General features: G+C 45.7%; 1 protein-coding gene across 1 annotated transcript; it reads left to right on the top strand.

Annotated features, from left to right (window-relative positions):
- Window positions 1-2,739: 2,739 nt before the first annotated feature.
- Window positions 2,740-17,189, top strand: CD8B (CD8b molecule). The gene is made up of 6 exons (XM_016136373.2): window positions 2,740-2,841; window positions 5,862-6,221; window positions 9,763-9,852; window positions 14,197-14,286; window positions 15,749-15,785; window positions 17,092-17,189. Exons 1-6 carry the CDS (start codon window positions 2,799-2,801, stop codon window positions 17,102-17,104), a joined length of 633 nt encoding a protein of 210 aa, XP_015991859.2. The 5' UTR covers window positions 2,740-2,798; the 3' UTR covers window positions 17,105-17,189.

Raw genomic sequence — 17,189 nt, 5'->3', positions numbered from 1 at the left:
TTTTGCAGTGAATTCTGAGACATGACAACAACAGCATAAGCAACAAAAGAAAAATAGATAAACTGGACTTCATCAAAATTAAGAAGTTTTGTGCATTAAAGGACATTATCAACAAAATGAAAAGACGATCAACAGTATAGGAGGAAATATTTTTAAATCATAGAGTATCCATAATATATAAAGAACTTTTATAGACATGCAAAGAAGAAATACGAATAGCCAAGAAGCACATGAAAGATGTTTAACATCATTAGTTATTAGGGAAATGCAAATCTAAACCACAAAAAGATATCACTTTACAGCCACTATAGATAGATAAATAGATATAGTGGCTGTATATATATATATATACACACACATACATATATATATACATACATATATACATACATACACACATATACATATATATAATGGCTGTATATATAAAATGGTGATATATATACATATATAATATATATATATATGACTGTTATTGAGTATGTGGGGAAATTGGAACCCTAATATATTGTTGGTGAAAATGTAAAATGCTGCTATGGAAAATAGTTGGGCAGTTCTCCAAAAAGTTAAACAAAAAAATAAAGACAACTCAGTAGATGAATGGATAAGCAAAATGTTGTATATACATACATAAAAATATTACTGAGCTATAAAAAGGAAGTACTGAGACACGCTACGATGTGGATGAATCTCAAAAACATTATGCTAAGTGAAAGAAGCCATATATAAAAGCCACATATTGTATGATTCCATTTATTTGAAATGTCCAGAGTAGGTAAATTTAAAGAAACAAAATAAAGATTAGTGATGACCAGGATTTAGGAAGAGGATTAGGAGGCAATAGAGGGTGACTCCTTAATAAGTACGGGGATTTGGGGGCAGAAGAGGAAAACGTTTTGGAACTAGATAAAGGTGGTGGTTTGCATGGCTTTGTGAATGTACTAAATACCACCGGATTGTACACTTTAAAATGGTCAATTTTGTGTTCGTGAATATCAGTTCAACTTAAAAATTTTTTTAAAAAGCTCTCCCCGAGCTGTCTGCCCTGTGTATGCACAGGCCTCAGCTCCCAGGAACAAGGAAAATTTCAAGGGAGACTCTGGCCTCTGACTGGGCCGTAGGAGCCCAGGACATACTTGCTCCTTCCCCTTTAGTGACTTTGAACTCTCTGCACCTAGCTCAGCAGTGCCTGTTAACAGCAACGGGCAGAGCTGGGGCAGGAAGGGATGGGAAGTGTGTTGGCTTTGGACCCCGAAGCTGACAGTGTCCCTGCCCCACTGCCTGCTTTCCATCCCCTGTGACTCGCCATTCCTTCTTAGACAAACTCCAAACTGTTCGGGTGACCCACAGGGCCTGCTTGTCTAGGTCCTTGTTGATATTGTGGCCTCTCCCACACTCCTACAGCCTTTCCCAGACTCCCTCTCCCCTGCAGGCCCTCACCTTCCCCCTCCGAATGCCTACTCCCAATTCCTCAGCCTCCTTCCTCTGTAACCTGCATTTGGGCATGAAGATTCACGAGACAAGTCTCCCTGCCTAGGGCCAGAGGACAAAACCTGCAGGCACAGCTGCAGGGCATGCACTGTCGGGAAGCAGTATTAAACTCCCAGGAAAGCAAGATGTTTTGCAAAGTTGACACACTGTTTAATCTGCTGACTCAGGAAAAAGTACACTTAGAGCTCAAGGAAAGTATCTGATATTCTTTAGCTTCTGATGTTCTTTAGCCCTGAGAATGTTAAGATAACCACAGGCTTCCTAGGACAATGTCAGCTATTGTTTGCATACTTGTGAGTGTTGCTTCTCACACACTTGATAGGTTATAAATATGCTGTGCTAAACAAACTCAGGGTTGCAGCATTGACTGTATGCCCTCCCGAAAGTTCTTTCCTGTCTTCTTTTTTCTTAGGCTTCACCCCCCTCTTTCAGGTGCTGTTCGACTTTAGTCAGCTGTCTCTGGCAATGCGCGCAGAGCAGGAAAGCAGGGCGCACACACGCACACACTCATATAGTTTCAAAGTAGGCATCTTTGCTCATCTGCTAATTTCCCATTTCAATGTTGTTTTAACCAGAATTGCACCTGTGAGAAGGGCAGGGAGCCCCATAATCTTCTCAGCTCTTTCAGACTCTGAAGGGCTATGCTGGGCTCTGACCCACCCCCAAGCAGGGTTGGGGACCCCTCTCCCCAGTTCCAGCTCACCATCCTCAGGCATCATACCGCGTGTCCCAGTCAATTAACTTTCCTTTTTCCCTCACAAGTGTGTGCCCTTGAGGGCAGGGCCCAGGTCTTGGTCACTCCAGGCTCAGCTGAGCCAGAGGCATCCAGGAGAGTGCCTCCCAACAGCTACTCAAAAAGGAAAGAAGTGACCCAAGTTAGGGTCCCGTTCCACAACTCACTCCTCCGGGACCTTGAACATTCTGACTCCTCCGAACCTCAGTCGCCTGAACTGTCCCATGGAGCCATGACCCTGTTCTGACCACTTCCCAAGACAGAAGGCGGTCACACACATGCAAGTGCTCGGCGCAGGTCTTGCCGGGAAGCAGGGCTTCTAGTGGGCTCTTTGCAAACGCAGCCAAGATCTTTAAAATGCGGGGAGAATGAGAGTGGAGACCTTGCCATCCTCACACCAGACGCCCACCGGGCTCCGCCCCTCCCCGCCCCTCCCCGCCCCGCCTTGACTGGGTCCCCACCCTCTCCACCCGCTTCCCTACTCTCCACCCCTTTCTCCCCTCCCCACCTTCCCCCCCGTCCCCCACCCCCGAGCCCGTACTGTTTCAGTCGAGGACCAGGTGTCTAGGCCAAGATGCAACTGCGTCTCTGGTTCCTCCTCGCCACACAGCTGGCCGGTAAGTCGGGAAGACTAGCGGCGTGCGGGGCTGGGCGGGTGGTCTGCGCTGCAGTAGGGAAGAACATGAGCGCTGGAGTTTATGATGCGCTGTCCCGGCGGACGGCAGATCCCAGAGCCCCGTGCTGCGGGGCATCTAGAAGCAGCCGGCAGCTACGGGCCCTGAGGGTAGAAAGGAAAGTCCTCGGCGAGCTCATTACTCGGGGGACTGGGGTGTCCAGGACTGAGGGCACCTCTGCCCAAAGCCCGGAGCCAGGAGACGGAGACTCAGGAAGAGAGGAGGGAGGGAGGGGAAAAGGGAAGGAAGGATGGAAGAAGATAGGAAGAAGAAAAGAGAAAGAGGGTGGAGGTCCAGAGAGGAAGGAAAAATGCTCTTGCCCAGGGTCCAAGAAAGTGCCAGAGGCCCTGTACTGTCTTTGGTGCCTCACACTTGGCCCAGGGTTCTGTAGATACATTTTTATTACTTCCGGGCAAGTTTTTGTAATACAGTCTGCCAAATACCAGGCTGTTTGCCTTGTTGCCACCTACCCGACAGATTGGCCTGATATTCCCTCCAGGTCCCCTGTTACCCCAATAGTCCCTAGGGTTGGGTATGTAGTGTGACTCCAGTAACAAGCAGTGTTGGAGCTGAAATCCTGGAAGTGGAATGGAGGGGAGAGTCCAGACTGTCCCTCTGACTAAGCCTTGTCAGACCACCTTTTAGAAGAAACCCCTTCACCCCCAAACTGCGCACCGACCTGTGCTCGATTTGCTCTCTTGTACAAAAGCCCAAAGCTGGTCATCCTGCCAGGGTTGATAAGTCTTGCCAGCCTGGGCTCTCACCCAGCGAGCTATAACATCTAAAGTAGAAGCTACTCTAGGCCATTCAAATCTCCTAAAGTTATTGCCAATCATTTTGGAAACAGCAGATCCCTCTGAGAATGGAGTCACTGGGTTACTGAGAGAATCAGATGAATCAAATGAGACCACGCGTGTGACAAGGCCTGGCTCCATGTCCAGCACATAGATGGGACTCGCCCATGGCTCGGTGTTCAGTCCCCAGGGACTGAAAAGCAAGTGATCACGAGAGTGAGACCAGGGTGTGTCAGCCAGGAAGTCTTCGTGTCAGGACACAGGAGGGAGAACATACACTAACAACCTGGTGCTGCTTCTCACCTTTTTACCCCTTGAGGAGCCATATCTGGTCTTTCCTGGAACATTTTCATGAGTCCATGTATTTGCGGCCCCACTATGTGTACACGAGCAGGTGACCAAGATCCTGGAACCTAGGTTTCCTCAGTTCAGGGAGCGGCCCAAAACTCAGGTTCTAGAGTTGCAGACCTGGGTTTCAAACTGAATCTACCACATGCAGGCTGTGTGACCTTGACCTTCCTGTTCCTCCATTTCCTCATATGTAAAATGGGCGCAAAACAGGATTTGGTAAGAATTAAATGGTATAATGCATGCACCATGCTTAGCACAATTCGATAAATATTGGCATTTTCTGTTCTTATTATCTCCCCCAAGGGGCCAGTGACCCAAAACATTGAAGAATCTCTACTCTGCTGAAAAGGCAGTATGGTGTTTAGGGACAAAAGAGAAGGCCCAGCAGCTACTTGGGCCCCAGGTACCATTTCATTCTTGATGCAAATGGAAGCTCAGAGTGGTCTGTGAGTGGAGTCAAAAATTTTAAGGCCATTGCATCAGTGTTAGAGAAGTCCTTTGAGGGGCCATGGAGCAGTATAGGTAGGATTGTGAACATGGGCCACCACCTCAGTAAGCCAGCTCCTCTTAGGTACACACACACACACGCACACACACATACACACTCACACGCGTACACACACACCCTCTGGTCTCTCTTCTGCCAACTCAAGTCTGTTCCTGGCTGCTCCTGGGTCTCTGCCCTGGCCTGCAGGCTCTCTCTCTGCCCCACAGCTAAGATGAAAGGGCACTAAGTCAGATTTAGTTTGTTGAATTTGGCCACGACAGACCCATTCTAATCCTTCTCCTTAAGATTTCATTTGCTGCCAGTAACAACCCCTGATATGCGAGACACATGGATAATGATTTGCCTGTACAGTGCTTCACCATTGGCTTCTTTGGACATTCTAACCTTTAAAGGCAGATAGGACAACAGCCTCAATTCACCCTTCTTTTCAAGAGAAATGACAGGCTCCATGACTTGCCTGAGGTTCCACAGCTGCTGTGAGACAGAGGCTGGGTTCAAGGCCAGGTCTGTGAGTTCTGCCCTCGTTTTCTGTGAACAATTCCTTACTTGAAGTGCTTCCTATCTGAGACTAAAATGAACTCTCAGCCCTGCTTCTGACATGTCTGTCCTTCCACTCAAGAAGGGAATCCAGTGACCTATCAATTGCCGAGTTAGCAAGTGATAGGTATTAATTATGCCAACCAGGGGATAGTGATTTCCTCTTACTGGTTGTCATTGCTGTCTAGAAACTGAGGCTGGCCCTCTTTTATATCGGTCAAATCATCCCTGTGTTCTGCCTGTGATTCTGAACTCCTCTCCCAGCTTGCCCTGGGTCTCCTTCAGCTGCCGAAACCCTACTAAAGTTTTATAGATTGAGTGGCAGCAGGGCAAGGTGAAAGACTTTGACTTCAGACTTCGAATTGTTGAGTTTGAATCCCAGGTCACTTAACTAGCTGCAAGTGGAATTTTGAACAAGTAACTTCATGCCTCGGTTTCCTCATCTGTGTAATGGGGATAAAAATCCTAAAGTAAGTTCGAAGCTTGATTGAGATAATTATGCAAAGAGCTAAGCTTATAAGCATGTAGTCAACAAGGGGCAGCTCTCTCCCTTGTTCCCTTTATAAAGTTGGACGGAGTAATCATCCACCTTACAGGTGATCTCCTGGAAGTTGGGATGCTTGAGCTCTTGAGTCCAGGAGCCAGCAGCTGCATTTACAACAGCCCTTGGACTCTGCAACCGGGCCGATTCTTCCATGGCTTTTCCTTTGTGGCCTAGGAAAATGCGCTAACGGTCTCTGCTCCTTCCATTTCTCGTTTCTCGTTTCTTGTAGCTCTCCCTGACAGCTCTGCACAACAGCAGACTCTTGAGAACAAAATAGCTCAGATCAACAGTAAGATAAAGCTGACCTGTGAAGCCAAATCCTTCTCCGGTAACTCACGCGTCTACTGGCTGAGACAACGCCAGGCCCCAAGCACAGAGAGTCACCCCGAGTTCCTGGCCTTCTTCGATCCCATAAAAAGAGCTGTGTATGGTGAGGGTGTGGAACAAGAGAAGATAGTTGTGTTTCAGGAGAAAAGCCACTCCATTCTCAATCTCACGAGTGTGGATATTTCGGACAATGGTGTCTACTTCTGCATGACCATCGGGAACCCAGAGCTGACCTTCTGGAAGAGAATTCAGCTGACTGTGGGTAAGACTCTGGTGCAATGCTAGAGATGAGCATTGAGCGCCCACATGATCCAGGTGTATGCCAGACACAGGGGCTGCCACACTCTCAGCAAGCCCAGCTCTGCAGGAGAGGACGACAGCGTGAGCAATAGCATTATAGCTAATAGTAACAGAAAATATATTTTGAGACTTGCCCAGGGCCAAGCCCGTGTGAGTGTTTCATGTTTTTTTTTTTTTTTTTTTAATCTCGCTTACTGCTGCCAACTACCCTGGGAGGCAGGTGCTGCTATGATCTCGTTGTAAATGTGGTGCTTATTATCATCACTGCTTCTTACAGGGACAGGACAACACTGTCCTTCAGCCACATCAGGCCCAGCTGAGACTGTGACTGGATTGGGCTGCGTCCCCAGGCCTGACGATGGTCTCAGATATCCCCTCCGAGTGTGCACACAGTGGAGGGGTAGATGCCCTGATATTCTGCAGGGAGGCCAATGGCTTGAATCCACACCCAAAGTCACAGGGAATGAGGAGACTGGACCCCAAGCCCAGTTGCAAGTGCTACTACAAATTCACTGTGTCCTTTTGGGCAGGTCACTCTCCTCCCTGGGCCACAGTTTTCTCATCTGTATTGTGGGGCTGCTGATGGCCTCCAGGACCCCCTCCAGCCTTTAGAAGCTACAGTTCTGCATAAGTTAAGTCAGCACATCCAGTAGAAATTTATTGTGAGCCATGAATGCAATTTAAAATTTTCTGATAGCCACATTTAAGAAACTAAAACGAAACACTGTAATTAATTTAAATAATGTATTTTAACCCAGTTTATCAATATTATCATTTCAAAATATAAACAAAATAAAATTATCACTGAAATATTTTATATTCCCTAAGCATTCCATGTATGTTTTGCGTATAGAGCACATCTCGTGTCAGACTGGCTGTGTTCCACATGCTCAGTAGCACACGTGGCAAATGGCTGCCATATTGGACTGTGAGGATTAAGCTATCAAGGGTGCAAAGGAGTCATCTGGCTTTAGTCCCCTCCCCAGGTTAGCCCGTGGCCGGGGCAAATCCTCTGCAGGTCTCCTACTATCCCGCTTCCTGCTCATGTGGGTTCTTCTCACACTAGGGGCACTGAGAGCAACAAAGGGACCCTCCAGGAATTAGACCACTCAGCGTGGGAGGTACAAGGATAGCTGGGGACAGTAGCACAATTAGGAAGGGAAAAAATAGTGATGCTCTGCCGCATCTCATCAGCCACGGGCCTTAAATCAGGAGGTTGAGGGGCGGGAGGCATGAGATCTCTGGGTAAGAATCTGAACATTACTTGGGGGTTGTCAACTAATTCCTGTATTGAAAATTGGACCTTAGGTAGCTGGGGTTTTGGTTTGGTTTATTGTTTTTGTCTCTGTGAGTCCAACATCTTCTCATTCGTGAGATTTCAGGGTCCGTGAAAGGTGGATGGTAAAATAAGCACCACCGGTTTGTAGACGCTCCCACACCTCCATCGCCACCCACTCACTCCTGGTCTTGACATTTTCAAACCCCTCCTGCTGCCCAGCTCTCAGGAATGGCAATCCCTCCCCAAGGCATGTGCTTGTGACCACATTATTTCTTCAGGGGCAGGAGAACCAGAGCTAAAGCCCACCTCCTGCCGGAGGCCAGTGCATTTTGAAGAAGGAACCAGATGATAAAGTATCTGGGGAAAGACAGGGGCTTTTTCAGGCCCTGAAGCACATGATGGGTTCAAAAGGCCTGTCCTTTGCAAAGAGGAAAGAAGAGGGAAGATTTGAACTAGAGGTTTGGAGAGGGGAGGAGGTGTCAGGAGGCATCAAGGGGGTCTGGCTCTGGGCAAGAAGAAATTAAAATGGAGCAAACCTGTCTACAAACTCCCATCAGCCCTAGGCCACTGTGTTTAGCCAAGGCACAGAGGTCCTACAGATCTGGCTCCCTTGCAGGCTCACCACTGACCCACTGAGAGACCTCTGGGTCCCCTCGTATGTAAAGTAAGAGGAATGAACACTTCTAGGGCCTTGAGGATTGAGAGAGATAGCAGAATATTATAACACCACTGGCAAAGGGCCAGGCCCCTCACGCACCCTCCGAGCACTACGGCTGGTTTGTTTTTCCTTTTACACTAGTTTCCCCCAGCACTCTGATGACCAGGACCTTGGATTGCTGATGTGCATAACTTTTTGTGAAAAAAGCACTTGCACCCAAAGCAGTGTAGCACAATGAGAGCCTTGAGTTGGAATCTTTTGACTTGAATCCTGGTTCTGCCATTTCCTGCCTGCCACACTTTGGGCAAGTTATCTCAGTTCCGTACACCTAGTCTTCCTCAGGGGTAAAATGGGGATGGTAATGCCTATAATAGTCCCAAAAGCCGTCACATCCAATGAACACGCTGAAGTGCTTGGCACCGCCACTAGTGCATGATAGAAGCTTAGTAAGTGCTCATTCTAGTTAGTGGGCTCTTCTCAAAACCTTGTGAAGCAGGTTGAACAGTACATGTTTCCTACAATTTCTTTGGGAAGCTCAGGGAAGGAAGGGCTCGAAGTGTCCACTTTTTATATGGAAGAAGACAGCCTCAAAGTGGTCAGTTTGCTGCCCTCCCCCCATGTACCCTTGACTCTAGAGTTTAGTTCATGGTGTAGCCCTACTCCCTCTCCTATCATTTTGTAAAAACTCATTTCAGTGAAATGTCTTTCCTCAACCCACAGGCAAAGGCTGATTTAAGTAGTGCCTCTGTGCCTCGGGCATCTCACTTTGCCCTGTATACTTGTCTCACTGCTTTATTACAACACTTTAACATGAAACACTGAATTAGAACAAAATAGAGGAGTGACCCATCCGGGAGTCAGGAGAGGGGCTTGGGGTCAGCCCTTCCCCTTAATTTCACTGACATTCACTTTTAAATTAAAAGTTGAGACTAGACTAAACATCTCTCTGACTCTGATAGTACATGATTTTTAAAGACTCCTGAGAAGGAAAGAAAATCCCAATATATACAATTTGTATGGCATTGTACATGCAGCAAAAAAGCACTCACCTCCTTTCCATGAACTTCCTCTACTGGCTTAAGGATTGGCAGGTCATGTCAAGGGCTTGGGGACTCTGGCTTCAGCTCAAGTGGAGCCGTGTCTACTTCACACTTTGCTGGGAACACTCTTCCCTCTAATTCTCCCAACAACCCCAAGGAGGAGGTGGGGATCATCTTTATTTCAGCAGGTGGGGAAACTGAGGAACAGAAAAGTGATAGGACTTGCCCCTAGTCACAGAGTAGTTAATCATGGGTGCCAGTTCTCTGTTCGGGTCTGTTTAGCTCCAGAGCCCCTCTCTCTTCAGGACACCAACCTGACCCCTGTCCCTAGGCCCACAGATAGATCTGAGAGTTGGGGAAGTAGATCAAAAATGTTATTGTTCTGTGACCTTCAAACTCTATAGCAGCCAAAGAATAGTCATAAGGACTTCAGTACCTGGAGGTAAGACATATAGTTTTAAGTTTTGTCATTAAGTCCATCTACTATTTATCTGGCTAAAATATATGTCTTGCTTGCTTTCTGTAGTCAATGTCCTTCCCACCACTGCCCAGCCTACCAAGAAGTCCACCCCTAAGAAGAATAGGTGCCAGCTCCCAAGCACAGTGACCAAGAAGGGTAAGTTCTCCCATGCCCCTGGACTGTCAGAAGCACAGCAAACATTCTCTTTCCTTCCTTCCTCCCTTCTCCTTCCCTCCTCCTCCTTCCTCCTCCCTTCTCCCTTCCTCCCTTCCTCCCTTCCTCCCTTCCTCCTTCCTCCCTTCCTCCCTTCCTCCCTTCCTCCCTTCCTCCCTTCCTCCCTCCTCCCTCCCTCCTCCCTTCCTTCCTCCTTCCTTCCTTCCTTCCTTCCTTCCTTCCTTCATTCTTTCCTTCCTTCTTTTTATAAGCTCTTCCCAAATGCAAACTCTTGAGCCTGTTTCTCTGGCCCTGAGCAGGGCTCAGAAAGCAAGCTGAGTATGACAGCAGTGCTATCCTTCAGCAGCTCACAGCCTAGCGGGGGACACACTCACCAACTGTCACAGGATAAAACTTAAAAAAGGATACTTCTACCCAAAACAGGCACCCAAATTTTCCTAGCAGTATTATTCATAATAGCCCCAAAGTAGAAACAACTCAAATGTCCACCAACTGTGAATGAATTAACAAAATATGAAATATTTTTGGTCATAATATTTTCATACAATAAAATATTATTTGGTCATAATCAAGAACTAAGTAGTGATACATGCTACAACATGGATGAATCTCCAAAATATTATGCAGTGGAAGAAGCTAGTCACAAAAGACCATGCATAATATAATCCCATTGACATGAAATGTTCAGGATATGATAGTCCGTAGAGACAGAAAGTAGATTAGTTGGGGGAGGAATGGAGAGTGACTGCTAATAGGTACAAGATTTCTTTTGCGGGGGATAAAAATGTTCTAAAGCTAGATTGTGGGAATGGTTGCATATTTCCGTGGATTTGCCAAAAAACATTAAGTTATATACTTAAAACAGGAGAATTTTACAATATGTAAATTGCATCTCAATAAAACTGTTAACTAACAAACAAAAAACCCAACCCAAAGGACCAAAACTTTAAACTTCCCCAGTTTTGATGCTAACAGAGGACCTAACACACAGTATGTGCCTAATGTGTTTGTTAATGAGTGAGCAAACTTGCCTCTCTGTGCTATAAGCACCAGACACTGCAGTTGGAATGCATGCACACACTCACTCTTCTTGAACCTGTCAGCCAAATGTGGGAAAATACTGACCTCTGTTCCTCAGAAGTTACTGGTGACAAACATAAAGTGCCATCAACTCCAATCCATAGAACAAACCACAAGCAGCCACACCAGACTGCCTCATGCTGCTGGGGTTGCTTTGTCTTAAATATATACGAAAGAGTCTGGAAGAGGCATCTAACAAGATCTAGGAGATGAGAGTGAGAAACTGCCATGTGAGGTCACAGTAAAAAGAACATCGGAATCCATATACAGAGGGCAGCATCCTGGGGAACATCAAGGTGGAGACAGAGTGACCTAATTTTATAAAGTTTTGCCTAAAGAATTCTAAGGAGGGTACCATAAAAAAAAAAAAAAAGATACAAAGGGCAAATACAATAGGGCCATGAAGATGAGGATGCAAATAAATTCAGTAACAATTTTATAAATGATGGAGGAAAGGTCTTTGCATTTCTTGCATCATTATATCATTATATCATTATATCAAGCCTCAGTAAAATCCCGGGGTAAAATGAAAAGACAGCCTTAGTAGCCTATTTAGAATAACCAGGATGTAGGTGAAGAAAAACCAGGAAGCCAAGTGAAGTGGGGAAGTTGGGGAGTAAATGGAGGTTGCATTTAAGGCAGAGACCATGGGAAAGTGTCGCCTAGTGATAAATCATACAGGCTGTACTGTGTGACCTTAGGCAAGTGAGTCAGCCTTTCTGAACCTCCATTTATTCATCTGTAAAATGGGGGTGTTTACCTGGCTAAAAGGAAGACAGGATTAAATGAGATACTATTATAAGGCATTCAGCTTGGCAGGGCACTCCAACAGAGCTCAAAGCTTCTTATTGTGAATGAAACCCACATGCCCCCCATGGGAAGGGAGCTGCTCCCTAAGGCTTAGGACTGCCCTTTGAAAGACATTGGAAGGTCGGGGGAGGGGGGACAATTTATAATCTACTATCTCAGGAGAAATGTGGTGAGATCCAGATTTTAGGAGCCCCCAAAACCCAAATGAGGCAAGGAAGCCAGGTGATGTGTCAATGTGTGGCTCTGGCCGCTAGCTCTATGCCCAAGCAGACTTTTCACTGCCGTTATTAGAAGCAACAGCTTTTCTAGAAGCCACGTTTTGGGGCAGACTGCTGGGCCGTGCTGTGTGCAGATATGTTGCTTGCCTCCAGTTCGGTTATGACCACCCTTCAGGAAGCCTCCCCTGCCCCACCCTCCCACAGAAGGAAGGGACCTTCCTTTCCTACATCATCCTGCAGCCTTCGCCCACCTCCAGTACTTAAAAGACAAAACAAACAAACAAAACAAACTTCATCGAGGTATAATTTGCAGATCATAAAATTCACCCATTTTAAACATATAACTCAATGATTTTAGTAAATTTATCAAGTTACACAACCATCACCACAATCTAGTTTTAGAACTCTTCCATTACCCCAAGAAGTTTCTTTGTACTTGTTTATAGCCAGTCTCTGTTCCCACCCCAGCCCCTGGCAACTACTAATCTGCTTTGTGCCTCTATAGATTTGCCTCTTCCGGACATTTCATATAAATGTAATAAAAAACTACGTGGTCTTTCATGCCTGGCTCCTTTCACTTAGTATCGTGTTTTCGAGGTTCATCCAGGTTGGGAGAACATGAAAGAGGTAAGATGGAGCCAGATAGAAACTCTTACATCTCAGAGGTGGGAAGGACTCTCAAGGGCCTCTCACCCAGCCTCCCCTCCACAGTGTACCATCCAGCCCTGGCAGTGGTGGGCTCCCTCCTGGGCTGCTCCCCCGGAGGGGCCCACTCCATTCCCTCCCTGCCTCTCAGTGCTATTGTACTACCAGGCTGTGAGCTGTGAGCTGTGAGCTGTCAGGGTGGGACCAGCAGGGGCTTTAGAGCTTGGAGGATCTGTGTTCATGGCCTGGCTCTGCCTTTTAGTACCTGGGCGACCCTGGGAATGTCGTTTAACCTCTTTGAATCTTGGTTTTTCTGAACTGCAAAATGAGAGATAAAAATGATAGTAGTACCCTCCTTCCTCACAAGATGAAAGTTTGCAGTTAGTATTGTACTTGGCATGTAATAAGTATTCAGTAAAAATTCTCTCCTTCTCCTGACATCCAAAACTCTTTCTAATTTTTTAAACCTCAATCCCAAATCTGCAGCCTCTCCTTTTTCACCCATGTGTCCTAGTTCTGCCCCTCAGTCACCCGCAAGGATAAGCATAGGGCACGGAGGGTATCAGAGAAAGATTGGGGCTTCGATAATATAAATTCTGCTGTTTAAATAGCATACAAAATGGACAAAGGAACAACTAGGCAACTCATAGAAGAAAAAAGCCTAGCCAATATATAAAAATAGGCTGAAGCTGACAAATAATTAGGAAATTGAAGTAAAATGTCATTTTCCACCCACTAGACTGGCAGAAATTAAAATCCTTGATAATATCAAGGGTCGGCGGGGTGCACAATTGGCGATTGAAATGGAGATCAGGGTGGCCTCTTTGGAAGACATTTGACAGTATCTGTTATAATTTAAAATGGACATTGTCTATGGTTTATTAGTTCCTGTTTTCAGTATCTGTGTCAGGCAGGCCCCTGCATAAGAAGAAACACACCAGGATGTTCTCCGCAAAATTATTTGTAAAAATAAAACACAGGAAATAAAATGTCCTCTGATGGCGAAATAATCTATTGTATATCTATACTTCCGATGTTACTCTGCTAGAAAAAAAGAATATGCTGAAATGTTTAAGTGAAGAAAGAAAATAGTTGCAGAACAATTCATACGATATAATCTTCTCTTTTTTAAAAAGATTATATGTGTCTATGTAAATTATGTGTGTGAAAATACAGAGAAAAAGATACCAAATTAATAGCATTTACTGCTGTGAAGGAGCAAAGATGTCAAAGGGCACTTATATATGTGAATCTTTTACAGTAAAAATATATTCAGCTATTTTTTATGAAATTAAAATAAGTTAAAAAAATAAATAGTAAAAATCCCATTATTAGTCATAAAAATTGTCTATTTCCTTTGAACATAAAAGCTTTTGAGTTTAAGTTTGTTATAAATTTGGACATGGGACATGAAATTTTACATATAAAATAATCTCAATATATCTGAAGTGTCTAGAAGAAAGACTAGAAGGAAATATACAAACGGGTATTCTCTGAGAGGTGGCTTCCAGTTGATTTTTCCCTTTTTCTATTTATTTGTGTGTCTCAAATGTTCAATATGTGTGCCTTCCAGGCCCACCTTGCAGCTTCGTTATCCTTGGTCTGTTGCTGGCTGGTGTCCTGATTCTGCTGGTGTCCTTGGGTGTGGCTCTCCGCTTATACTGTAAGTTGTCCCCTCTTGGGCAGTCATGGTGACCCCTTTTTGCTGTTAGAGGTGTCCCTGAGGGTCCTTCCTTCTCTAGGGGAGCAAGGCAGATGTGAGCCTGATAGAATTTTGCCCCCTGAGAACTGGAGGTAGTTGAGGAATGATTCTTGGCCTGAGGCTATACTGCAGGGGTAGGGGACCGTTCTGTCTCTAGAGTCAGACAAAACTGAGTTTGAACCCACCATGCTACTCCCTGACTCAGGGACCTTGGGTGTGTGCCCTGGCCTCTCTGAGCCTTGGCCGTCCCACCCAAAGACAATATCATCTACCTCCCAGGGTTGCTGTTTGCAAAGTCCTGCCCAAAATGCCCAGCTAGGATATGTGCTCAATAAATGGGAACTCCTGTGAACAGTTTGCGGCGGAAGCAGGACATAGAGATTGAAGTGGGGTTTGGGTTACGTTCCCAGAAACGAGAAATTTTCCACTCCGTGAGGCTGTAGGGAAACTCAGAGATGGCTGCTGCTCTCAACCACATAGAAGAAAAATCATCTTCTTCCATGGGCCCCCAGCTGCGGGGGAAGCCTACACAGCTGCCCACGAGTCCAAAGCTTCAGGCTCATCTGCATCACCTCAAACAAGTCATTTACCCTTTCTCGGCTTATATAAAATCAGAGATCAGAGAGGGTGGCCTGAAGGGGCGTAGATGAAATCAGTGGCTGTTTTGTAGATCACAGACTCCTTTGAACATGCGATGACAATTATGGACCCTCTCCCTAGAGAAATGTATCACGGGCACATTTTTGCCTACATTTCCCATCCACGAAGGGATCCATTTACTGTGTTCTGTAGTTCAGTGGTCTGCAAACTTTTTTGATCAAGGACCTCATTAGTAAAAAATTTAAAAATAATAAACACTTCAATTACCTGTATTTATTTATTTAATATATTATGTATGTTATTAAATGTACTTCAAAGATAAAAAGTAATAAAGGATGAGATAAACCTGTAAACAGCCACGCTCATATTTTCTTCCTTCATTCCGATGGGATATCTTGCATATTTCCTGAATACACATGCTGTAGTTTAAGACCATTCTCTGTACAACCTCTCATTCCTGACCTGCTGTGGAGGGCAAGAGGGCCTGTTTAAGGATACATAGACTGGAGTAGACTAACTGAGTTCAAATTCTGATTTTATCACTTGCTAGCTGCATGACTTTGGGCAAGTTACTCAGTAACACACTTGCTCCGTGCCTCAGAGTCTTCAGAATGTGAAAGAAAGGTAGTAAGAGCAGTATCCAGCTCATAAGTTTGCTGTGAGCATGAACGGAGTTAAAACACGTGGAAATGAAGCAGAGCCTGGCCCCAGGGAGGTGGTCTCAGGTGTTGGCTGTCCTTCTCATCACCCTCCTTGCTCTCTGGGGCTTGTTGTCACTGGCCGACAGCCTATGCTGACCCATGTTCTTGGTTGCTTCTTTTAGGCCTGCAGAGGAGAGCCCGGCTTCGCCTCATGAAACAGTAAGTGCTTGGGGGTTGGAACATTGCCTGTAAGTGGCGCTGGGTGCGGTCCTGACTTCCTCAGCCCTCTCTGCTGCTCACAGCCTCCAGCTGCAAGGAGCCAAAGCCAAATGCCACCTTCAAAAACACCATGGAATGTATTAACCTATGGGAGGCGGGGAAGCGGGGAAGGGAGGATCGAGTTCAGGAAAAGAAATAACTTAAACAAACAAAAACGCTGATTAGTTGTTTAAGTGTATTTCGAGTACAGTAAGATTCAGCTCTTAGCCCTCCTGATGATAACAAGCAACTCTTGCAAGCATAAAGGAGGGAGATCCCAAGCGCTTTCCCTGCCCATTATTTCATTTGACTTGGTCCTACATGGCATAGGAGGGTTGTTTTTACAGTTGAAAAAGGTACCGAAAGCATTTGGCATACTAAAGAGCAGAACTGGATTCCCTCCAGGGCAGGCGTCCTCCCCCAGCAGCTGCTTCCTTCTCTGCTGGTGCTGGGCGTTGCGCTGCCTTGGTTCCATCTCCCACCCGAGACCCCACCTGGGTCCCAGGAGTTGGCAAACCAATGACCTGACCCCCTCCCATAGACACAGGGGCTAAAAAGGCCTCGGAGGACTGCCTGTGGTTCTGTCCCCGTTGCCCCTTCATTTTAACTTGTCCCCCAGTGATCTGACACCAGTTTCTGGGGAGCTGGATGCAGGAGCTCATGCTTTGGCAAACGCGAGGGTTCTGAGGATCGGCTGAGGCAGGGAAGGAGTTGGGGTGGTCATGATGGAGGCCCTGAGCACCCCTTATCCTCTGCTCACAGCTCTGCTCTCTCATCTTTTGCCTATAGTCACACTTACCTGTGAGATATCATTTGAACAAAAGGGTTTGTGGCTAAAAAAAGGTTTGAAAACCACTTCTGGTTTAGCTATTTCGATCCAAATAGTCTGTGAGCCTCACTAATAATAAGCTGTTCCAAACTCAAGTTGCGGTTTGGGGTAGATGTTCCCCAGCTTCTAACTGGCCTTGGGAAATCATCCTATCAGCAGGCCACTTTTTTTCTGGCCCCTTGGTGTACATTTGTGAATAGCTTATCTTAGAAGGTACAACAGGAAGTAACACTATTCAAAGCTAGAGTCCTTTGGGTTGCCTTTTTTTTTTTAATTACTACAGTTGTCCCTAAAAATGTACTAACAGAAAACTCCAGGCCTCAGACTGATAACTTGGAACAGAGCCCTGCATCTTCATTTGCCATTTGTCTCTGTTATGGGAAATTCAATAGCATTTGCCCGATAATAAGTGGTTTCAAAACTTGCTATTGTTTTCAGGTTTTATAAGTGAACAGAGAATATGCTTTTGGTGTCTTGCTACAAAGACAGTGTTGGTCAAGTAATGAGCAAGATCTGGAAGAAAAAAAAAAAAAAAA

The sequence above is a fragment of the Rousettus aegyptiacus genome, unplaced genomic scaffold (assembly GCF_014176215.1).
Source record: "Rousettus aegyptiacus isolate mRouAeg1 unplaced genomic scaffold, mRouAeg1.p scaffold_m13_p_7, whole genome shotgun sequence".
Classification (NCBI taxonomy): Eukaryota; Metazoa; Chordata; class Mammalia; order Chiroptera; family Pteropodidae; genus Rousettus; species Rousettus aegyptiacus.
The sequence above is the reverse complement of the archived record's forward strand: the minus strand, read 5'-3'. Positions and strand labels throughout refer to the sequence as shown.

Excerpts from the sequence above, each read along its gene's own strand:
- CD8B (XM_016136373.2), top strand. The coding sequence starts at position 2,799 with ATGCAACTGCGTCTCTGGTTCCTCCTCGCCACACAGCTGGCCG. Across the intron at positions 9,853-14,196 it reads AAGCACAGTGACCAAGAAGG|GCCCACCTTGCAGCTTCGTT; the intron begins GTAAGTTCTCCC and ends TGTGCCTTCCAG. Across the intron at positions 14,287-15,748 it reads TGTGGCTCTCCGCTTATACT|GCCTGCAGAGGAGAGCCCGG; the intron begins GTAAGTTGTCCC and ends TGCTTCTTTTAG.